Here is a 23,861-nt window from a genome sequence, read left to right as displayed (position 1 = left end):
GGTATTTTTTCATTTAATTCTTTTTTTCCCCCCATTTCTATCAATATGCCAGAAAGTGTGAACATTTCTTGTTCGCACTTTTACAAGCTGAGTAACGGCTATCTGATATTCGGGGAACTCGACTATAGCGTTTTCTCTTGTTTTATATTGTAATGCTATGAAAATTACTTCTTTTACTAACGTTATATATGGAATATTATATTTATTATGTTATACACATTTAAGTTTAAGATGTAAGTGGCGGAAAGCCATCTCTCTAGGCACTGAAATCCGTTCTAACAGTAATCGGTATCCAGTAGCTGTTATGATATATAATATAATATAACATATAATAACATAATATATATAATATATTTTGTAGATTTCGTCCTTAGTTTCTTATTATTTCTAAAGTAGGTAATATTCAGTAACGTAAAACACAAGTGCCATTAAATGGGGTTCGCCAACTATCACTGATGAGGTTAGAAGTGCAGGTGAGTTGTGCGCTTCTGTCCCGGCCCATTTTCGCTCAGTGTACCTCCCGCTCAAGCCCTTTTCCGATCCCCGGCAGTCGTGTGTATCTGCAGAGGCAAGAGCCGCTGCCACTGAGCCTTACGGCCCGGCATCTCACGATCTTTAACATGTTTTGTCTCGATCAGTGAAATCATTCAATCAGAACGGTCAGCACCGCTCCTCTGTCGTTGCCAGGAGACAGGACACACTCACACGCAGCTCACTTCTGCACTAGTGGTTGTGACTTATATAAGGTTAAGCCGAATCTGGTTTTGTGCATTTAAGGCAGCCCGTTCCCCCAGCCGCCGATTGAAAGTGTTATGAGCGAAGCGTTTTTGTGCTTTGTAATGCTGCCATCGGCTGCTCGATTCCTGGCCTTATATCTATATCGTATTTATGCAAGATCAGCGGACCATCGGGCCAAAGGAGCCCATCAGTCAAAACAGCAGCGGCCACAATAACCCACGGAAGCTGCCAATTTATGACACCCGAGGAGGAGTCTTCTCCGGGCCGACTTCTCTGGCTTGTTTTCGGGAGGAGTCCGCCAACTCGGGTCCATAAAGCATGTTTTTAAAATTCCATTAAAATTTATTAGCATTTCACACAAAACGTGCATAAATAACCGCGGCGAATTTCGGGACTTTGCTAAATCAGCAGGAGAACCGGGAAAGGTCCCCGTTACAGGTCTTCGATGGTACAAAAAATTGGCTATCGTTTTGGGGTCTTTGAGCCCGCTTCTGAGCGCGCTGAGAATTCGATTGGATGTTGGCCTTCCGAGTTATCTGAATTTCGTAAGTTTGTGTGTATGTGATGCCGTTAATTGGAATATGGGATGAGGGGTGGGGGTGGGTGGTGGTAACTCCAAGCCCGATAAACAATTCATGCGCAATGCTGTTTGTTTTCCCCGCTGATTTTTGTTTATGGACGCATTATCTAAACAAATACGAAAATAACTCATTAAATGCAAAGGCCATAAAACCTGAACATTTTGGTTCGTGTTCGTAAACGAGAAATTAGAGTTAATGCAATCCTGATCTCAGGGCGGCCCCATCCCCAGCCCCATCGCCAACTCCCCCCGCCCCCTTGGCATACAGCATTGGGTCCAAGCATGCATGTAAATAATTTGACAGCAGCGTAAACCCCAAGGCGGCCACTCGAGGCGAGAGGTGGACCGAGCAACAACAAGTGCACAGGGCGAGAGCAACAAAGCCCCAAGTGCACCGGAGAGTCGGAGAACCAGAGAGAGGGAGCGCGCTGGAGAACGATATCTGGCGGGAACGGGACTGAATGGGGAATAATACAGTGTTCCCATAGGGGGAGATCTTCTGAAGCTGTTCCCAGTATTACCAGGTGCTCGGGTTAAGAACCTAATCCACCTAAAGGTTCATTTCTTTCTTCCTTTATTCACCATCCACTTACAGTGGGCACTTACACTATGATCTGCGGCTTGATCCGTGCTAAAATTTGCCAAAACCTATAGTCATCGAATAAATAAACAACGGTAAGTTGATTAATAAGGAGTAGATTCATTTATTTATTCTCTGTCTATGAATCAATTGTAATTTAATGGTTGTCGACACTTTTATACACTAATATTAAAAAAAATATTAACCTAATCTAACAGACTAACATAAATGGAATGAATTTGTATACGGTAAACGCACCCTATAGCGTTGCATTAGAGTTCGATCAAACACCTTCAATGAGGTTGGCAAGGGTATTCAAAGGCTCGATCTGCCGAGGGACCCTTTCGTTTTTAATGCTTTTCTTTGCCGCTGCTTGTAATGCAAAGCGCATCAGGCGCTGTCGCAGTCGACGTCGTTCTTGGCGTGGCTTTGTCTCGATTCCTGACCAACTCGCGGCTATAAATGACAAGTGGCTGGGCCATTTCACTTTTAGTCTCGAGGTGTCGACGAAGGCGCGATGAACCATTGGCTAAGCAGTGAGCACCCGAACTGAAGATCCCTAAAGCCCAACAGAAAACTAATCCCATTCAATTCTCTTAGTCATATTTCTTGGGGTGTGGATCTCCGCACCTGGAGGCCTGGGAAACACGATCAAGGAGCGGAATCTCTTCGCCACCGAACTCTTCCAAACCCTGGCCACAGATCGCCAGAATGAAAACGTGATCATCTCGCCGGTTTCCATTCAGCTGGCCCTCGGGTTGGCTTACTACGGAGCTGAAGGCAGGACCGCCGCGGAACTGCAGAAGACCCTCCACGCCTCCGCCAAGGAGAGCAAGGATGGTCTGGCCGAGAGCTACCACAACCTGCTGCACTCCTATATCAAATCCAAGACCGTGTTGGAAATCGCCAACAAGGTGTACACCCGGGAAAATCTCACAGTATCGAGTCACTTTCGTGAGGTGGCCCAGAAGTACTTCGACTCCGAGGTGGAACCCCTGGACTTCAGTCGCGAAACAGAGGCCGTGGAGCGGATCAACCGCTGGGTTAAGCAGCAGACGCAGAACAAGATCGAACGGGTGGTGGACAGCCTGGAGCCGGATACCAATGTGGCCCTGGTCAACGCCATCTACTTCAAGGCTCGCTGGGCACGACCCTTCAACGACGAGGACACCCGGAATCGAGAGTTCTGGCTGAGCGATAGCCAGTCCATCCAGGTGCCCACCATGTTCGCCGACAACTGGTACTACTACGCCGACTACCCGGAACTCGACGCCAAGGCCATCGAGCTGTTCTTCGAGAACATCAACCTGACCATGTGGTTCATCCTGCCCAACCAACGATCCGGACTGCAGGCTCTAGAGCAGAAGCTCAAGGGCGTCGACTTCAACCTGCTCGAAGATCTCTGGCAGTGGCAGAGTGTCTCCGTCTACCTGCCCAAGTTCAAATTCGAGTTCGACACGGACCTCCGACCCACGCTGCATAAGGTGAGGAGGGGTCCACATAATGATATTCCAGGGAGAGATAAGATCTAAGCGGTAGGGAGATAGGGTTATAAACTATTCGCTGGTCTGTCGGGTATTCTTTTGGGCTTGAAACCATTTATATGAGCGTAGTTTTCAGACCGTTTACTATTGGTATCTAATTAAGGGGGATTTTTTCGAAACTTCTCTTTTCAGATGGGAATCAGTGCCATGTTCTCGGATGCAGCCGACTTCAGTAACATATTCCAGGACTCCCCCATCGGCACTCGGATCACAAAGGTGCAGCACAAGACCTTCATCGATGTAAACGAGATCGGTTGTGAGGCGGCAGGAGCTAGCTGTAAGTCTTATTGTTTTCCGAAATTTCGAGTAGACGCCACTTATTTTTCGGGTCTTCTAGATGCTGCCGGGGTGCCCATGTCCCTGCCCCTGGACCCCAAGACTTTCGTGGCCGATCATCCATTTGCGTTCATCATTCGCGACAAGCACGCTGTCTATTTCACCGGACACATTGTCAAGTTTTAATCAGCATATTGTCACACATTTCAGTTAGATTAACCTCTTCAAATGTAATCATTGCATCAATAAATAAATGTGTAGAGCCTCCGTCAAATTTAAAAGTCCATGGACTCGCATTTGAATCCCCGAACTGGCTGGCACTTGCCCTCGTTTACCACCAGGAACACTGAAAAAAACTCGAGTTAAAGGGTGTCTTTTAACCATTCGGTTATAGTTCTCACGGTGTTTGTGGTGCTGTTGGCGTCCACAATTGAAGACCAGCATGGAGCAGTACTCTATGTCCAAGTAGCACCCATTAATGAAAGCGCAGACCAACTTGCCTCGGAATTCGTCCTGACAGGCGACACAATGGGACATAAGTTCCACTGCTGGGGCTGTAACTCCTGGCAATTCGGGTAGAGAAGCTAATGCCACGACCAAGAACGCTGCCAAAAGGTTCTTCATTTTGCTATCGACCGATTTGAAACGCTATGGAAGTGGGAATGAGTACACACTTTTGAAATATCTCTCCTATTTACAGGCGAACCGAATGCATTATTCGGTGTAAAAATCCAATTATGGGTGTATTCTCCTGAATCAGATATGCAAGTCACAGAAAACCTGTTAAGTACAGGGAGATATCTTATAATATAAACTGCAGCTTGGTGGTCTGTCAGCGATCAAGCCAAAAATAAACACTGCAGTAAGGTACACATAAAACCGAAAGTCGTCGAAGACAATTGCAATATTTAACTCGAAAACGACAAACAGAACGTGCGACCCCAAAATTAGCCAGCAAGAGCCGGAGAAAATACCCGAATATAATTAACGACAACTGGATGCACTGCAGCCCCTTACCTTTTATTTTGGTTTCTAGCTTATAATGGGGGCTTGACACTTAAAACATATTCAGATTCAAATTCTCTTTTAAACAAATCCCTATTTAAGCAATCTCTAAAAGACTCTGTAAATGCTCTAAATGATAACTCTAAAGTATATATAATCTTGATGAAAACAGGATACATATAACAACATATTTGAAAGGAGCCTGCACGAGCTGGCATGATTACTGCTGGGAATGCCGGGATCTAGGATTAGCTAAATGAACTGTCAGTTTCGGGCGGCGAAACTAGTTTCCACTGCTCTCGAGTTGGATTTGGAAGGGGCAGCACTTGTGGCATTTGCCTAAAGGCGCATGCACCGTGCACAATCCACCATGCACATGCACATGCACCTGCTGCAATTTTTCCCTCCTGGGATGGGGGATGGGCTCTTTAGAATTCCGCTCACAATGCGCAGAAACAAAGAAACTTGTCGGGGCACCCGAGCATTCTAACAAAGGGAAGAGCAGTCGCGAAGTTTTGGGAGGGAGCGCTGCCGCCGCCACTACAATTGCAGAATGATATCGGCCCCATCTGTGCCCACTATTTCTGAGATAACCGGTATTCAACAAGAGAGAGCCCCCAAAGAGCGAGAGAGCGGGAATGCGGTAGAAACGAGAGCGCAGGCTGGAGTTCGGCGTTTTTGGAGTTCGTCTTTGGGGCCGATCGACAATGCCTTTAGTCTGCTGCGCGCCTCGCACGAACAGCGAACTCGCGGATGTGCGCGTGCGCGAACGGAACGAAACGGTCGAAGCCAACCGAAACGGAAAGCAACGAGCAACGTCAGGGAACCTACGAAAACGGAACGGATCAACGACGGCCCCCGCGTTTTTGCGCTTATCTAGTGCCGGGAATCGGTGAACGGGAGTCGGGAGTCCAGAAATCGGGCAGCTGTCGCGTGCAGTGGCCACGAATAAAAGGAGTTTGCGGAAAATAATGAAATGGCCGCCGTCGGTGGCTGCAGTGCGGCTGTGTTTTTCTTGAGCGGCCGGGAAATGTGCATCAATTATTTTAAATGGCCAGCCGCCACCCCCTCACCCACACCCTGCGCAGTCTTCCCCACCCCGAGCACATGCATAAATACAATTAGGCCGCAAGATCGGGCCTGAGCCATTTGGTGGAGCCAAAGTTAATTCGGTGCGCGAACCAGTTTATCGACAGGCACTCCGCGATTTTTTTCACGAACGCGCCAACAAATTTATATTAAATACGCCTAAGCTCGAATTGTTGTCAGCTGGCTCAGCTTTTGTTGATTTATGTGCGCGATTAAAGGAAACAACGCACAGCAGTCGGGCGAGAATAAGATAATAAATATAAGCAATGCCGAAAGGCAACTCCCCCGCCCCCCAGTGTCTCCAGTGTCTCCAGTGAACTACCTCTGCATGCCAATCAAGCGACAGAGAAACAGAAAAGACATCAGTCCATAGACCGCCAGTCATAAGAGCTCCGGATACACCCTCCGCTCGGCAAACATGGATACCCCAAATCAAATGCCCGTTGAGCTAGAAAGGTGAGTGCCAATGCTCAATCCAGTTTCATACAAGATGTTAACTCTTGCGAGTGAGACAAATCTTTTGTTCAGAATGTATTTGCGTGTAGTTATTTGGAATTTATAACAAAATGATCAGCAGAGTAATCTAATCAGAGACTGGATATGCACTTTTGTTTAGACAAAGGCATAGTTCGCAATGTGCCCGATAATGGCGATTGAGTCCTTGTACTTGATGGCAAACACGAACGGATGATCTGCCTCGAACTTCTTTGAGCGCGAGAAGAGTCCCTTTAGCACTGCATTTCGGGGGAAAGGTAGTCGCTTTACTGGGATCTGCATAGTGCATTTAGGTGTCTACTTACATCCAGTTTCCAGGGGTTGCTCCAGGCCAGCTTCCGAGACCTCCACATTGGCCTTGTGCTCCGCAGCGTTGATGAAATGGCTAACAAACATGCGGTACATGTTGCCAAAGTCTCCATCCCTCGAGAACATTGTGTGGACACCCAGCTAGTTGACGAAAGTTGTTAAAGTGTTAGTTTAAGACGGTGTTGCAGAGGCTGTGCAGAAATGCAATCACTATTTTATTATCTTAAGCTAAACTATTCAAATTTTGTAATCACCTGCTCAAATTCAATCAAATCGATTCCTACTCACCTTCTTGAATGGGCCCTCCAAACCCAAGCCATAAGTGACGCTAAACTTGGGCAGCAAGACCTCAACTTTTTGCTGGCTCATCGCTCCGATCTCGGCCAGCAGATTCTTACCGGACAGCGACTGCTGCAGGGATCTCAGCCCATCCTTGCGATTGGGCAGGAGCAGCAGCATCGAGAAGTCTGGGTTCTGGTAGGGCAGCTCCACCACCTTAGCGTCCAGGGAGTTAGCCTCGGCGTAGTTGAAGTTCTGCAGCGTCCACATGGTGTCCACCTTCACGGACTGCCCGCTTCCAGTGCGAAAGGACCGTTTCTCGGTCTTGTCCAGCCGGAAGGCCTTTTGCCACGCGGCGGCGTAGGAAACCCCGTTCACGATCACTCCCTCGGTGCGATCATTCAGCAGCTCGGGGCGGAGGATGTCAGTGATCTTGCCGTTGGTCTTGGTGGCCACCGCCCGGTTGATGCCGTCCGCCGTGCGCTTGTTGTATGGCGGGTGGAAGTCCAGCTTGTCGATGTTCGAGTCGAACTGGCGCCGGGCCACGTCCCGGAAGGAGCCCTTGAATTCCAGGTTCTCGTTGATGTAGATGTTATTGGCCAGCCGGAAATTGTTGTCGCGGGTCAGGGCCTGCTGGTAACTACCACTGCGCTGGCTCACCGCATCCGCATCCCCTGGACCTAAGCGCAGTCCCTGCTGCAATTCCGATGCCGTCTGACCCTTCGCCCCCACGAAGACCAGCGCCATGGAGCTCTGTATGGTCGCCGGCGAGATGACCACATTTTCGTTCAGGTGATCGGCGCCCACGGCGTTGTAGAGATCGGCAGCCAGCAAATTGCGATCGGCAGCCACATCGTAACCTACGGTCTTGGACTGCGACACTGTCGCGAGGAGAACTAAAAGAATCGATGCGAAACATGGCATTAGTCGCAATTTGCTCGATGGCTCCGCCCCGCCAGCTGGGACACACTTAGAGAAAACAAATTTAACTAGACAATTTATGACATTCTTCTTCACTTATTTTTCGCGTGAAATGATTCACTTTTGATTGGATTTGCACGAAGTCTTTAAAAACTAACAGGATATTTGTTTAGAAATATATATCGCTTTTGCACTAGCTGTAGAAAATCGTGATAAAGTCAAGCTCCCAATTTGACTTTATCTCCAAAATAAAAACTGTGGCTAACAAGTATTGCTTCATATCAAAGTCGAATATCAATTGAATATAAAAGTAAATTATTGTTTAAGCTTACACCAAAATTACTGTGCACAAACCAAATCGCTTAATTGGGGCTTACGTAATAGGCAGCTGATGATGACAGCCATGGTCGTCACATAAATTGTAAATGGGCGTCTCCAGCTCCGCTTGATTCGCACTTGAGCTCGTCGCAATGTGAACTGAAATCTCGGCGATCGCCGAGCGCCTTTAGAGGTTGATCCAAGTCGGAGTAAAGCGCGAAACTCAACTCTCGGGTCCCAAAAACAAATACCGATCAAGTCTGTTTACAAATCATTTTTCACCTTTGGCTGGCCCCGGGTGATTCTGTTTATTTCGCGGAGATTTTAGTGCGGCTGATAAGGCGATAACCTGGCTTGGGCTAGCATTGGAATTAAGAATTATATATGTCTAGAGAGACTCAGATGTCGACGATGTGGCCGGACAGCAGCAGGGCTTTGTCATTGCCGATGGCGTAAAAGAATGGGTGATTGATGACCAGGGGCAGGGCTCGTCGGAACAGATCCCCGAAGGCTAGAAGAACAGCTGGTTACGAAGCTTCTTGGGCAGAGATTGGCGTGATCACTTACAGAAAAAGTCTTCGGCGTTGCCGCCTTCCTCCTGCAGCTCCAGGAGGCCACTCTGCACCACGGCTCCCAAGGGTGGAGCCGAACTGGCCAGGATGGAGCTAAAAACCTCGCTCAGCTGGACCTCCGATGTGAATAGTTTCCCCAGTCCCAACTGCAAGAGAGCAAGCAAAGAGAAATCATAACAGTTGTTAACCCACCTCCTCGAGCACCCGCTTCAGGTCGGACTGGACAAGCACTCTGAGCTTGGGCAGGGTGAGGGCCACCTTGCGCTCCTCAAGCTGGGACCTTAGCTGGTGGAGATCGGACTGCGCAAGCTTCCGCTCCAGTTGCGCCAAGCCATCCACCCGATTCGGGAACACAATGAGCATTCTCAGGTCTGCAGTGGCGAAGGGCACCTCTATGAGCTGGGCGTCCAGAGCGGGCACTTCAGCGTACCTGTAGCGGTGCTGTGCAAACATGGCATCCACTAGCCGCGCGTGTTTTCCGCCGGAAAAGAAGTTTATGCTCTGCGTCTCGGTAGGATCGAAGGCCCAAGACCAAGGTGCTCGGAAGGTAACTCCCGAGACGTGTAAAAAGGGCGTGTTGTGCTCGGCCAACGACTCGAGTTGGGGGGCACTGACGAGCTCTCCCAGGCTGAAGTTGCTGCGGCTAAGGAAGGCGTAGTTGAATCCGCGTAGACTTCCAGACATCTGGCCGATCGGGGAGGGTCGCGGAGTGGGGCGGGTAGAGGTATAGCCGGCGGGGGGGGGGGGGGGGGGGGGGGGGGGGGGGGGGGGGGGGGGGGGGGGGGGGGGGGGGGGGGGGGGGAGACACTAACTTGCGATCTGGCCGAGGGCTCTCCGTCGACTGGGAACGGTAAAGCTATAGCCAGGCCCAGTAGCAGGGCGGAAAGTAGTCGCCAGTGGATCATGTTTTGGGAAATGCCGAGCTTCGACTAATGCTAATGTTAATGATCCAGTGGCTTACACACAACTAGGCTACGCGCTCATTCATGAAAATTCTAATTATATTGAGACATTGAGGTCATTGATTGGAGAGGTCCAGCCAAAGTCAGAACTCGGCATTGAAGGTCTTTAGAGATACGGTACGATTCGAGAGGCGGAGAGCTCCAAAATTCTCAGAGAGATTCACTGGGAGAGGCAACAAAAGATTCTTTCCAGTTTTCGTTTCGCGCTTGAGCAAATTTCATGTTCGGATGCTAACTCACTCTCAATTCCACACTGCAACACAAAAGATGCAAACCGTTTACTCCTTATATGTTCTTTAATAATAATGACAATAACAAAATATATTTATTCAAGGAAAATATGTATAGTTTACTTTGCCAAATTGCATGTGTTTATTGTTGCAATTTAGCAAGTTTGAATAGAAGAGATGGCCTTGAAATATATGATGTACTTTACACAGAGATGTTACTCAGCGTGAACAGATAGTGTATCTTACAGAAATATACATTCGTTTTGATATGGGCTAACACAGTAAAGGCTATCTGGAGTTTGTTTCTTTTTGCGATATGAAACTATTACACCTACCAATTTTTCACAGAACTGCAAATATAAAGTGTAGTTTGGTTGAGTGTACACAACCTTGAGTGAGAGACATTAATTATGAACAGCTTTCAGCGGGTATTTCAATTACTCATCCCGCAGTCTTAAAATTCTCAGCCTCGTTGCTCCCCGAAATGGTTTCCCCTGCACTCTTTCCTTGGCGATCTGAAGTCAGATCTAGTGCGCATGAGGAAGTCTCCCTCATTTTGAAAAATGATTGAGAAATCCGCCTTTGATTTACGGCCGTGGATGCGAGCAAAGGAGGAAAGGAGGACGGCTGCGGCTCCCAAACGGGTTTGCCAACTTACAGAAGCGGGCAAAAACCATTCGCTGGAAATCCAGAATAGCGAGCAGCCCCGGCAAACAACTGGGAAAATGCACAAGCTGCTGCTACTGCTGCTCCGGATCGCCGTGTGAGTGGGAATGGCATTGGTCTTATCAGCGCGACGAGGTTATCGAAGTTCAGTTTTCATAAATACAGCGTTATACTTTATTATACTTTTTCACAAATGCAGCGGGCAAGGCTCAACTCGGAAATGGAATTCTAATTCCTGTACATGTCCGAATATGGTTCATTTTTGACGCTCATGGGTGTGGGATGCTCCACGTGACCTATGAACAGCACTGAGGTGGGTGTGCGGATGGCGAATACGAATGGCCGGTTGGCGACGAATTCCGTGGGCTTTGGAGGCAGCGAAAGTGGTACAAACTTGGCATCTGGGAAAGAGATTGGGACATAATTAATCACAAGATTTAGAGGTTCATGGTTTTCATATCTTACATGAAGCTGCCGAGGCCTCTGTGCCCGCCTCGCCCACATTGATATAGGCCTTCTGCAAGATCTTGCTCACGCGCACCGGCTGATCCAGCAACTTGGTCACCTGCGAGTTGGGCGTGAACATCTGGTGGACTCCCAGATCCTTTAGGGGCTGGGTCATGTCCTGCTCGAACTCGAACTGGAACTTGGGCAGGCGCACAGCGACCGACTGGCGGCGCAGGCGGTGGGCGACTCGGTTGAGATCGAATTCCGGCCGGGACAGCTGCTGCACCATTTGGGCCAGTCCGTTGGTCTGATTGGGCAGCAGGATCAGCATGCTGGTAGCGCTGTCCTTGTAGGCCAGCTCCAAGGCGGTGGCGCCCAGCTCGGGCAGCTCGGCCAGGCCGTACACATCGTCGTTGTACATCATGGCCACCTTGGAAGTTCTGCCGTTGGAGTGGTGGAAGTCGTAGGGTAAAGTGTCCATGGTGGCAAATTCGTGCTCCCAGCGACCCTGGAAGTATACTGCGTTCACGAGAAGCGCCTGCGTCTGTGGGTCAGTGTCGCCTGGCGTAACCAGTTCACGGATCTTATTCCGCGTCTTGTCCATCACCCAGGCGTTGATCTTGGCCGCCGTATCCTTGCCGTTCTGCATGTCGACGGCCTCCGTGTCAGCGCTGAAATAGAACTTTGCGTAGGAATCGTAGCTGTGGTTGACGCCACCCAGCTCCTGGTTGTAGTAGACCTTCGTTGCCATGGTCAGATCGGTGCCCTCCAAGTGCATCTTGTACTTAATCACGCGCTCGAAGTCCTGGGCAACGGACATGGCATTCTTGCTAAACTCCCCTGCCTTCTGCAGTTCCCGGAACGTTTTTCCGGCCGAGGCCCCGTAGATCAGGGCCAGCAGGGCGTGGACGGAGAACGGCGAATACACTACGTTTTGCTGGCTCTGCGACTTGATGATCTGCTGAAAGAGCTCGGCGCTGAAGCGGTCCATGTAACTGTAGACGGGCGGCGGACGAGCGGGCGCCGCATTGGCTGGCTCAGGTTTGGTGAGGTCCACCGACACCACATCGCTTATGGGATGCTGATTGTTCTGTGTCCTCAGGTTGGTGGCCTCCGGTCTGGAGCTACGTTGCTGTTGCTGCTGTTGTTGTTGCCGTGGCCAGGTATTATACTCCTGGGCAAAGGTCTGAGCAGCCAGAAGGTGGCCGGTCAGCAGGAGAAGGATCGCTGTTGAAATATCAAAAAATTATAGCCTCTTATGGGAGATTCTTGGGTGGCTATTCCACGACTCACTGGCTTTGCTCGCCATATTTCTTATCTGTAATCTCTTGCGGAATGAATTTCCCTTCTGAATGAATTTATTTTATTTATTCTTCCGATCCGTCGATCAGCTCGATTTCAGCTGTGCTACAAAACTGATCGTTGCGAAACCGATCTCCAGCAGCAGAGCAGATCCGAACTATATGGCGATTGGAAGAGAGAACCGGTCTAGAACCATATCTGCTATGCTACGGAGAAGCGTTCGATTATCAAATCGAATCGAGTTCTGTGCAACTGACTCTCCTGCGCAGGGAAGCCTCTCTTTTCAAATGGGAAAAGCCCGGTCACGATTACAATTACAATTACAATTACACAAAGGAAAACACAAAACATGCAATATGAACGTAGTATATGGCGAAGCCTCTTTTCTTTCCGATTCGCGAGGGTTGCCGTTCTAGCTGCCATTCCATAGCTAAGGATGTGACTCACCGCTGGGGGTTCGGTGAAAGAAACCAGTTTAGTTTTCAGTTTATTTATAAATGCACTATCTCGGGCGGTGCATCTACTCATAACCCCTGAATTTCCTGCTGACTTTTCTATGATGCCGTCCATTAAGTAACTTTTCCATTTTACATAAGCAACCCATAAAGACGGCGAGAACTAATTAAGTATTCCCCGGTGGCCGGAGAGAGCCTCCGATCCCCCGGATAAGACCCCACAGCCTCGGATTCCCTGCATGCCTAATTATGTAAAGCCGCACACGAAATGCATTTCATATCAGCACTTTTCCCCATCCCCACGCGATTCTTCCAATCTGGTTTACGGTGACCCAATTGCAGGCGGCCGAATGTGTAAACATAATTTACTCCAATTAGAGTGCGGTGCCACGCCCCTCCTCCACCGCCGCCCGTCCACCCGTCCGCCCGCTGGAAACTGGGGCACGACGGAGTGCATCGCTGATATGAATGCGAGTACGAGTACCGGGCAAGAATGCAATCGATAAGTGGAGGAGTGTTTGGGGAGCAGTTCGGTTAATTGCGCTGCACCAGGTGGGCTCAGCTCGACTCATTCCGCTTCCATTCAGCTCTCCCGCCTGTGTTTGTTCCGGCTGATATGACATCTAGTGTTTTGCCCGATTAAACCAAGCCTGGCCTCCGACTTATCGCGGGGGTTACGGAGGTGTCTGCACCCTCCACTCCAAATAGATCTAGCCGTGTAAATGACAGTAGTTTCCGAGCACCGGTGCACCCAGCTGCATTTAGGGGAATTTCCTAGAACCACTTAAGGTTGTCATCGGGAAAGCTTTATCAACTTAAACAATAACAAAAACCACACTGGAATCAGAGACGATGCCTGAATAAATTATATTAAGTAATAAATGTATGTGCTATTCACAATTTAGAACTAAACTTTTTACTAATTATATAAAAATATATTGGATGTGTTTTTGCATTGGATTTGATACTATGATTACTTATACGCCCCAGATTAAGCAAAGTTCTATAGATTAGGCATTCACATTATATATTTTAAACTTTTTATTTGCACTGGTTTTAAACTAAAGGGTATGTTTAACTTATGCTTTCGAAATCCACATATGTGCTTATTATGGCTTATCCATATTCCTAATATAACTAACCAATTCTTAGACTTGATCAAGAATATATATACTTTATATGTTCGGAAACGCTGCCTTCTGCATCTTACATACTTTTCAACGAATCTAGTTTACTCTTTTAATCTACGAGTAACGGGTATAAAAACGAATTATTTTATCTGAATGTATGATGTGATGTGATGTGATCTTCATAAAAGCAACTTATTGCTCGTGTTTCCAAAACTATTCCACCCAATTTGCTTCAATTACCTGACCAATTACCCAGACACCTCCGCACCGTAGCTGGTGACAGAAACCGCATGGAAATATTGCAAGTTGTCACCGGGGCGATGCCTCAATTAGAGGCAACATGTTGCTGGTGCAACACGACCGCAGGAACAGCTCGCCGCCGACTTTTGCAGCGAGTCGTTAATTGGAAAGCAACCGGAGAGTCAGGTGGCCATCCGCGGGAGTTGGGATGCCAGGGAATGCAGTGCAGTGCGGAGGTGGTAAATAAGGAGCGATTGCTGTCCGTGGGCGGCTTACACCAAAATCGCATTAAGTTGCGCGTTGGCAGCACGATTTGTCTGATTTGCATATAATGCATATACTGCATATAATATTATAGCGAATAAATCATAATCCGCCGCTTGGCTATCAAAACATTTACACATGCAATTTGCATCCGAGTTGCTCTGCATCTGACAGCATGTGGCTAACGAGCTGAGCGAAAGGCTAAGAATCGGCATCCGGGGCAGCATCAATTAAAGCGACATTAAGGAAACTTGTAGTTTCCATGTGGCCTAATCATAGTCGGCATTCTTTTTTCTGGCATCGTCTTTCCCTTCCTTTTCCAGCACAGCTCATGCATTTAGCAGCGTTTATAGAAATTGCCAGCCCACAAACTCCCCCTTTCCTTGTTTATAGCTGCGATGCACTCAAAGAAACTCTGGCGGTCCCGCATAGGACTTATTAACCCATCTGCATTTTTAAAAGATGTTTGTATGTAAATTACTTCTCCGAAAAATGTCTTAAAATGTATCTTGTTTTTTGAGCCAACTGGTTTCAGACTTACTCGTCCCAAAAAATGTAGTACATCTAAAGAACTCTGTCCTTCCATAAAGCCATATCTCTAATTTTCTCTGTACCTCTGAAGAATGGACATCCGTGGCTGAAGTTTAGGGGCGGGGTAATCGCAGTTTAAATTTGTACTTCGTGATACAATCATTCTGAATGTCAGAGAGCCCAGTGCCGGTTCTCCTGCCTGCCTCTCCACTCTCCACTCGTATGTTAGGCGCCATAATGGGCTAACACACACACACACACCGCAGGACTAGGCAGCCCACACACCAACGCACACTTACACCCACACTATGGCAGAAAGTTGAGGTCAGCAGCCGGCAGTTGGTTGCGGCCATTGTTCGATCTCCTTCTGTGGGTTGGGCCTGCACTCTGTGTGTTCTCTATTGATCTGAATTTGCTGCTTGCGAATTTGTGGCTCTTTTTCGGTGGATTTTGTGACCGCTTATCGCTGGCATTCCGCTGGCTCTGGAATTGGCATTAGCATTCGATTCCGCCTATTTGCAGGCCAATTGCTGTAATTTCCTAGTATATTTATGCCCGACTAATGAGACGAAATCTTTGGCTCCCCGATCTTAGCTGGCGGCGCATGGTCCGCTGTTAAAGTTGTAATCAGTTAATGCTTAATTGGGGTCGCACCACGCCCCTTCTTGTTGGCCTTGCAATGGGAATAGAATGGGGATTGGGGAACCAGAAACACAGATCTGCCATAAGAACCGCTAAGCTAACTGCTAGTACCAGCCAACCACTATGGCATTTTGTTTAATTCGATGTTTTTACTACTTGACTTGCCAATACATCAGAGGCAGCGGGTAAGTCCCAGAAGCGGGCTGAGGAAAACGAGCGGAACCCTTTCATTAGAGGAAAACTAAAGCGAACATCGCCAACGAGACAATAATGATGAATTGCGGTATTATCGCACTGTTATACGCCGAGGAGAGGGCCCAGAACCACATAGGAAACGGGAAACTGGAGCACTTGCGCACGAAGAAGGCCAGGCCAATAAAGCCAGAAAGCCAGAATGTCAGGGAATCGGAGAATCCGACCGAGCCTGGCCCATACCCAAAGCAAATATGTAATTGGCCGGGCCGCCAGACACGAAGGTGCGCTGGTATCACGTACTCCTCGGCATCGCAGAGTCAAGCTCAAAATGCATCGACACGATGATTTATTTGCATTGCAAAGCCCAAGAACATAACACGGCGCGAAAAAGGGCACAGCTTGGGCTTGAATAGCCCTAGATTCCGCATATAATTATACAAAACAAGAGAGAACGCTATAGTTCCCCGACTATCTGATACCCGTTACTCAGCTAGTGGAAGTGCTAAGGTGAAATTTCCAACAATGACTGTGTTTGTGCGGTTTGTGGGCGTTAGAGTGGGTGTGGCAACATGGGTCAACAAACTTGCGCTGCGTCTATGTCTCTGGAGTCTACATGTTGAATCTCAACTTTCTAGCTTTTATAGTTCCTGAGATCTCGACGTTCATACGGACGGACAGACGGACTTGGTATGATCGAATCGGCTATTGATCCTGATCGTAAACTCTTCCTTCTGCCTGTTACATACTTTTCAACGAATCTAAATTACTCTACGAGTAACGGGTCTAATCACAATTTGTTTAGGGAAGGAACATAGCAGACATATGGAACAATTTATTAAAATAGTATAGATAAACTAATGGCCTACTAAAAATCAGATGGAATTTTTGTTGAAATAAGACCTAGGCATATCGGCAAATTGTTTAAAAACTACTATTCGCTCGTTTCAAAATATTCTAGGAAATTGTTTTTGAATTGAATCTGCCTAAATGCCAAACTTCTATAACTTTTTCTCAGTGTTGGCGGAGAGTAGGAAATCCAACACGTAGGCCCGGCCAATTTTCCGAACAACTTAATTGAATTGGGCTTTGGGGTGGTGCCGGCTTCCAACGCTTCGAATACACAATTCCAGCTCGTTCCTCGCCGTTCGGCGTTCTCATTTGCATTTCGCATTCTGCACGCACAGCCAGCCGTCCAATAGATCGACCTTAGATGAATAAAGAACTCCTACTTAACTCTTGGAATATTCAGACACACCCAGGAGGAGGCTTCACCTTTAGCATTTCGCCAGGGACCCCAGATATTCATTCCCGACTCGCAATTAAAGTTAAACTTGTGGAGTCCACCGAGTGCACCGAATGCAACGCCCAGTGCCAAAGCCTCGCTGGCGGATCCACCCAAGACAATTGCATTTGACATTTAAGCAGCTGGCAAGCCAGCGGAAAAACCAATTTCAAAGCGTCGGGAACCTGAGCCTTGAGACTTGAGACTTGAGTCTCAGCCGATTCGTTTTTGTTTCGGTTCGCTTGCTGCCATAATCCAGCCAAGACTCGATCGCTCTCCACCACTGGAGCCGCACCTTTGTCGGCCTGTCAAACTGGAAAACTGGCCAAGAGCAATCGCCCAGCCGTTTTGACAATTTACCACCAGCTCAGTCTTGGAATAAAACTCGCCTTCGAAGTTGAAGCCCAAGCCTAAGTCGGATTCCGATTCTGATTCGTATTCGTATTCGTATTCGCATTCGGACGTCTGACCATTTGTATAATTGGCATCTCTAATTTTTTGCTGGAATCTCCTGCCAGTGACTTATTATGGAGCTGCTAGATAGCCGCAAGTTGGTAGCTGCTGGCTGGAAAATTCGCGATCGGCGAGCGGTTCTTGCGGCGTGAGTAATCGGAAAGCGGAGCGCGTTGCATAAGTATCGAAAGGCGCAAGCGGGGCATGGGAAATGGGAAAAATAGGAAAAACTGTACGCAATAATGAAACTGGTTTGTGGTTTTGGGCCGCTCTAAGAATTACACGCACACAGACGTCCAGTCGTAATACCTACTATAGCGATCAGCGTGAGCCAGTGTTGCCATAATGCCTGTCATAAATTCTCCAAATTACCCAACATGTTGCACTTCGTGGCCGCAGCCAATGTCGAGGGGATCTTGGCCAAGAGCTGGCTGGACTGATTGCAAATTGTGTGACAGCGGGGTCCGCTCCACGCAAATTGAATTTATGTACTTGCCCTCCGTCCGCAGTTGGCCACATTGTTTGGCTAATTATTTGAATAAGCTGGGCTTTTGTCTCAGTGCATTCGTCAGTGTAAGCAACGCTCCCTTCTGTGCTCCGACGTCAACGTGACAATCGAAATTGATTTCATAACATGATCTTCAATTGACGGCAATTCGAGGCCCAGACTTGTTGCGGTCAGTGCACTCAGCTCAAATCATCTGGAATCTGTATAGGAATGAGCATCGGTATCCGGATGGGGGAATCTTCACGGAAGAATCTCAAATCGAGCTAGTTCCGCATTTCGCCGCTTGTGGCAATCAAAACTTTGATTTCTGGCGGGTTTTCATGTTATGCTTATGTGATATGGTTCATTAATATCACATAATTAATTCCTTATGGCCATTCCTCATTGTCGTTAATCGAAATACGAGTTTATGCTTCAAACTCAGAAGTAGAAGAAAAAATATGAGAGAACGTTACAGTCGATTTACTCGACTATCAGATACCTGTTACTCAACTAGAGGGAGTACCAGGCAGAAATTTTAACATGGCATATCGAAGTTGGTTGAAAAAATATACTTAGGCCGTTATAGTGCCAACGTTTTCTAGATCTTGACGTTTATACGGATGGGCTAGTGATCACTCACATTATAAATCACACATACACACATACATTAAATCTAGTATATCCTTTTACTCTACGAGTAACCGGTATTACAAATTATATTCTATGATGTGCTCAACGGGAACGAATATTCTCCATAAGATAAGACAGATAAATATATTAAATATATTATATTAATAAAAAGCCGTAAGTAGAAAAAATCATTAAAAGACTATACATATATTTATGAAGAACAATTTGAAAAAACTTTTTTTGAAGTTTTTTCATCCCATAATGCCAATGAAAATGGGTCTAGGATCCAGTTATTTAAAATTTCAATCTGTTCTCAGAACGGTAACTGTATAAGTTCTCGGGTTACTCAGTTGGTTTCACACCAAATTTCCAAGAGCTTTATCAACATATATTAATAATGTCATAGTAATTCCCGATAAACACAGCATAAGTATAAGAGATTCCCTTGATTTAAGACACTGATTTTGCGGGAAACTTGTGATAATTGATCAGAGTATATTTTCAAGGAAAATCATTCCAATGCTTCCCGCTTTTCACTGTTCTAAAGAATGCTATCGGACTTCAGACTGTGGCAAGAGAACAAGGCTAATTGTCGAATGTCAAAGTTCATGGTCTGTTGATCTATTACCTATGGTGAGTGCATGTGCGAGTTCCAGAGTTCCTACGTTTTTATTGGGTGTGCTTTACTTGCGCAGAGCGAGACGAACACGTTGTAAATGGTTTCTAAACTCAACTTTATGGCCAACATTTTGTAAACTTTATTTCCCTTTGACCACTCGGAAGACATTTGAAGTTTTCGACAAAGTTTTCGGTGGCGTTCAGGTTGTTGCTAATGTTGTTTGGGTTTTTGTTGCTGGTAGGTAGCTCAAGTTCCTCACTTTGAGTTGTTGTCAAGGCCCACGCGCCTTCAAAATCGGCTGAAGGTCTCTTTGCACTCTGTTACCGTTTCTCGGTCTTTAGCCATCACTCGATTAAAAGTATGTGTATGTAGAGATAAAAGTATATCCCCTGGATTTATCCATCTGAATTCGTGCTTATTACGCACATTTGCGTAACAGATTCAGTTGCGCGATATGGAGAGTCTCGAGTGCGGGGCGAACTCATCGAGAGATAGCAAAATTAAACAACGAGGCGATGGCGATGGAGATGAAGACTGTTTTCGATGAAGACTGTTTTCGACTGTTTTCGACTGTTTTCCTTACCCAAGCCGTTTGGTTGTACTTGGCAGCATTACACAGCAATACAAGTTTTCAAGTGCCCACAGAAAAAGAAACACGAACTCCATAACTCTGAAAGCGAGATGTTTTCTGTTTCGTATTTGATTGGATGTTGGCGCGTGATGAGTTAGCAGAAGTTTTGGGCAGGGCCTGGAAACCAGTTTCTCTTCCTCCAGCGGTGAATAATTTTTTCCAATTTGAAAATTAACTGTGTTTGGATTAATACTCGATTATTCCAGCACTGCATGTGTCCGTCTACGAGTATTGTAGAAGTTCGTCCGTCGGTTGCTCTCCTCCAATGTGTCAAATGGGGTCGAAAGTGGTGATGCAGGGTCCAGAATGGCTGCAGCACATTGCAGGAGATTTTGTGTAATTTATGAGCACTTTTATCAACTAATTGGCCTAATTACGCCGCAGTTTGCTCTGGGGACGGCATTAATAGCAGCCGGGTCGTCCGCAGAAGCTGGCAATTCACACTTCCGCGATTGGCTCACAGTTTGCTGATGATGCTGTGCCGGGCCAACTTGCACCAGCAGCCACATCAACGGCAAACAACAAAGGCAGGCGGCTTCGACAGTCGACAGTTTGAGATTCAAGAGTCTCCATCGCAAGCTGCAAGTCGCTGGTTGCAAGTTGGCAGTTGCAAGTCGCCTGGCTCAAGAATCGAGTGCAGCGAATGGCACCCAAAGTCAGCTTGGCCTGCAGTGTGTCTGCTGCCAACATCGTGACTAATTACATGCGACATAAAATAAAAGAAACGGCCCAAAGTTCGCTGGGCGCTGGCGGGGGCTTGGGGATCTAAGCATCCAGGTCGTATACGTAATTGAAGAAAAAGTATCTGGAAATTGGCAAACAACAGCGGCTGCAACCGCAGTAGAAGGAGCAGTAATTGGCTGGAAAGGCAGCAGTTGAAGTTGCCGTGGCATCCACATCGGTGGCACTGTACGGAGTACAGTAACTTGACAATTCAATAAAGCCTGGCCTCTGCTGACAAGTCTAATAATCAGCTTTGTGCCGCCATCGTTGTATAATTTGAGCAATGTCAAAACACAAGGCCGCTAATTGAAAGTCGCCTTCCGTTCTTTTTTTGGAGGTTCGTTAAATCTGCATCTGCTATGTGGTTGGAAAACGATTTATATACGAGTATTATAAGAGCTGGCCACGGAATATAGCAACTGCTCCTCGGGTTCTGGTTTCTAGTTTCTGGTTTCTGGACTAGATTCTGGACGTTGTGCTCCGACTCGAACGCCCACAGCATGCCATCGCCATCTGCTGAAGTTGCATTTTCAGTTGCCACACGAAAATAGCGCAAAGTAGTGCATCAATAAACAATAACAATGCTTCGCTGATGCTGCTGCTGCGGCTGCGGCTGCTGCTGTGTTGCAAGGAAAACAGGAAAGCCGAGCAGAAGTAGATCTGGTGGCTGGCCACATGTGCGGATGTTGCAACTTCAGCCGCTGGCGAGCAGCAGCCTGTCAATAAAAACAGAAAACAGATAGGCCGTGAGGAAAATGGATGAAAACCGAAAAGCATGCTGAAAGCAAAGTGCGGCGGTGGAAGAAGCATGTGCAAGCTGCAAGTTGCATTGGCCCGCGGTTAAGTGAAAGAAATCGCTGCTATAGCGGAAATATTAGCGTTTACCGCCCGATCATCAAAGGGGTGGGTGCGGGCTGGAAATCTCAAAGAAAAGCCCCTTGGCCCGAAAAAGACAATGTGTTTATTATGGAAGTTGGCCGCGAGCATATCTGGCCATGGATACGGCACGGATAGATTGGCAGGGGTGCGGAATAATGGCGTTGATATCATGCAGAATATGGAAAGTACTTTCAAATAGAGCGAAGTTGACGTAGATGGATAATTTATTTATTAAACTTGATTTTCTCGTTTCCCGCTCTCGAATCTTTAACAAGATCACCAATGCATTGGTATTTCGTGGGTCGCTCAGTCCCTACTCCTTCTGCTTAAGTTCCAAACCTCATTCTGTGCCTCGGGGCGATCCGGAACTCCAGTGCCTCAAGTGTTCTCGATTACATGTCACCCCAAACAGGGCAAATCAATGCTGTCCTGGGTCTAATCCAATTGTCGCTGAAAGGGCCGAAAGCAAACGATATTTGGAACACAGGGAAGCAACTTCAAATGCCTTGACATCGCATCAACGCAACAGCAACAAGAAAGCAGAGTCAAACCGATTGTGTTAAATCAAATGAAGCATAATTTCGACTCAATTTGTGTGTGTGTGTGTGTGTGTGTGTAGGACTGCAGGCGGTTTCCCCAGTTAACTCATCCAGTCCCAGTGGATCACTTAGCCTGTCATTCCATCACCGGGTCCATCAACATCCGCAATTTCAGAGGGTAGCTCTAGTCCGCCGACTTTGATGGGGCGGACAGGATGGATAGGACGGGCGATTGCCTCGGGTTCATCATATTTCTATTAATGACTTGCATATTTATGAACCCAAATCCGGAACTTGTACTCTCCATCCCTTTCTCCCTTTCTCCCATTCCCTAGCCAGGAACCAAACCCATTCCGAATGGCCTGTGGGCTGTGTTCCGAAGTCGAAATAAGTGCAAATAAGCTGATTTTAATAATAAACAAACACGAGCACAAACACAAATAGGCATCAAATGTACTCCTAATCTATTTGAGTTTTGGTCTTGGCCGCCGGCGATGACTGAGTCTATATGGATACTCGCCGAAGCATATATATGTATTCTTAGTACACCGCCTCAAGAATAGAACGTTTAACTGGAACTTACACATGGCTTCCCATTTCGAAATGCTCGCTTTCATTTGTGTTCGCAGCTACTTTGATGTGGTTCCCTGGCCACGGATTTCGTCAACATGTGGCTCCGGCCAACCGGCCGTGGAAGTCTTTAAATAAACAACAACATGACTAGGTCTAGGAAGTTGCCAAACAATATGCTCCACATTTGCATATGCTCGTCCGCACTTTCAAGTGCTGCCTTTTTTTGGCAACGGGAGTAACGACCCAAGATCAGCTTACTCTGCCCCACTTGGGTGGGGGACCACAGACCAAAAAAGTGGAGTAGTTACCGCCAACTGCTTGGAGCTTGAAGCTCTGTCTCTGTTCGGTTTTAATACCGCTTCTGTGTGGGCCCATCAACTCCACAGGTTCCCACCACTTCAGACTGGGCCCAATGTGAGGAAGACACAACAATGGCCATATCAAAGTCACTGTGACAACTAATAGCGCTCCGTAATGAAGTGTTAAGAAATATCAGACAACCCACTAATGAAAAAAACCCAACTAAACAGTTTCGCCCAGACTAGAAACCATAAAGCGACTGACTACATGTAACATAGAAGTCGAAATTGTAATTGAGCTGGTTCCTATGGCCCTGATTTCGGGCCTAGCTCGGTTGGCCTTTTTGATAAAGATGGGAAACAAGAGCGGTATTGTCGTTTCAGATATTGAACTTCAAGATGGGTTGGCTCTGTGCACTTTTAGGAATTGTTTACGAACCGTTGTCAAAATGTGTCAAAGTGTTTAATACTTTATTTCCAAAAACCATACTTGCTCGAAAAAATATTTACATTAATGTAATTAACAGAGATAATTCACAATTTCGTTGCTGTCCACCAGTGGATAGGGACATATATGAAGGAAAATACATGTTTAAAATTAATTTATTTTTCCCCCACATCCGATCGATTACTAGTGCAGCGATCGAAAAATCTAAATTGCAATGCCGCAAAGCCCGGCCAAACTTGGTTAGCCACCCCGAAAATAGTCACAGACCGCAGTCGGTAGAACGTAGACGTAGACCTGTCTAGCAAATGGAATTAGGAAATCTTTTCGCCAAATCCAACAAATCATGTTAAAGCCGACCCAGAGGACCGTGGGTGAGTGTGTCTAGTTGGGGAGAACGCCGGCGGGCAGAATGTTTACACCGCTCTCGGTTTGGCTGTTTTTAAAACTGTGCGGTCTGTCTGAAGTGGAGGTGGGTGGAATAGGGCGGTGGTGCAGCAAGGGTTGCGTGGGCGTATTGCGACATTA

The 23,861-nt window shown here is 47.1% G+C and overlaps 6 protein-coding genes across 6 annotated transcripts in view; 2 read left to right on the top strand and 4 right to left on the bottom strand.

The window, feature by feature from the left end:
- Nucleotides 1-2,191: 2,191 nt before the first annotated feature.
- On the top strand, nt 2,192-3,999 carry LOC122619867 (serine protease inhibitor 42Dd). Its single transcript, XM_043797068.1, has 4 exons — nt 2,192-2,434; nt 2,499-3,382; nt 3,575-3,719; nt 3,780-3,999. Exons 1-4 carry the CDS (start codon nt 2,416-2,418, stop codon nt 3,902-3,904), a joined length of 1,173 nt encoding a protein of 390 aa, XP_043653003.1. The 5' UTR covers nt 2,192-2,415; the 3' UTR covers nt 3,905-3,999.
- Nucleotides 3,873-4,388, bottom strand: LOC122619875. Its single transcript, XM_043797081.1, has 2 exons — nt 4,120-4,388; nt 3,873-4,064 (listed from the first exon to the last, which is right to left on the bottom strand). The coding sequence occupies exons 1-2, from the start codon at nt 4,340-4,342 to the stop codon at nt 3,994-3,996; spliced, it is 294 nt and encodes a 97-aa protein (XP_043653016.1). The 5' UTR covers nt 4,343-4,388; the 3' UTR covers nt 3,873-3,993.
- A 1,392-nt stretch (nt 4,389-5,780) lies between these two features.
- The window catches only part of LOC122626320 (protein prickle), a 59,920-nt gene continuing 41,839 nt past the window's right edge, over nt 5,781-23,861 (top strand). The window contains exon 1 of the mRNA XM_043806522.1: nt 5,781-6,268. Within this exon, the coding sequence (XP_043662457.1) occupies nt 6,231-6,268 (38 nt within the window). The 5' untranslated portion in view covers nt 5,781-6,230. The remainder of the gene's footprint in view (nt 6,269-23,861) is intronic.
- LOC122626326 (serine protease inhibitor 42Dd) lies at nt 6,333-8,350 on the bottom strand. The gene is made up of 4 exons (XM_043806533.1): nt 8,194-8,350; nt 6,905-7,791; nt 6,613-6,757; nt 6,333-6,546 (listed from the first exon to the last, which is right to left on the bottom strand). Exons 1-4 carry the CDS (start codon nt 8,219-8,221, stop codon nt 6,425-6,427), a joined length of 1,182 nt encoding a protein of 393 aa, XP_043662468.1. The 5' UTR covers nt 8,222-8,350; the 3' UTR covers nt 6,333-6,424.
- On the bottom strand, nt 8,394-9,390 carry LOC122611758 (antichymotrypsin-2). Its single transcript, XM_043785055.1, has 3 exons — nt 8,899-9,390; nt 8,702-8,852; nt 8,394-8,645 (listed from the first exon to the last, which is right to left on the bottom strand). Exons 1-3 carry the CDS (start codon nt 9,388-9,390, stop codon nt 8,533-8,535), a joined length of 756 nt encoding a protein of 251 aa, XP_043640990.1. The 3' UTR covers nt 8,394-8,532.
- LOC122626325 (alaserpin) lies at nt 10,710-12,463 on the bottom strand. The gene is made up of 3 exons (XM_043806532.1): nt 12,305-12,463; nt 11,030-12,238; nt 10,710-10,965 (listed from the first exon to the last, which is right to left on the bottom strand). Exons 1-3 carry the CDS (start codon nt 12,318-12,320, stop codon nt 10,793-10,795), a joined length of 1,398 nt encoding a protein of 465 aa, XP_043662467.1. The 5' UTR covers nt 12,321-12,463; the 3' UTR covers nt 10,710-10,792.

Source organism: Drosophila teissieri, chromosome 2L, assembly GCF_016746235.2.
Source record: "Drosophila teissieri strain GT53w chromosome 2L, Prin_Dtei_1.1, whole genome shotgun sequence".
Classification (NCBI taxonomy): Eukaryota; Metazoa; Arthropoda; class Insecta; order Diptera; family Drosophilidae; genus Drosophila; species Drosophila teissieri.
Note: the sequence above shows the minus strand (reverse complement) of the source record. Positions and strands in the feature narration are given on the sequence as shown.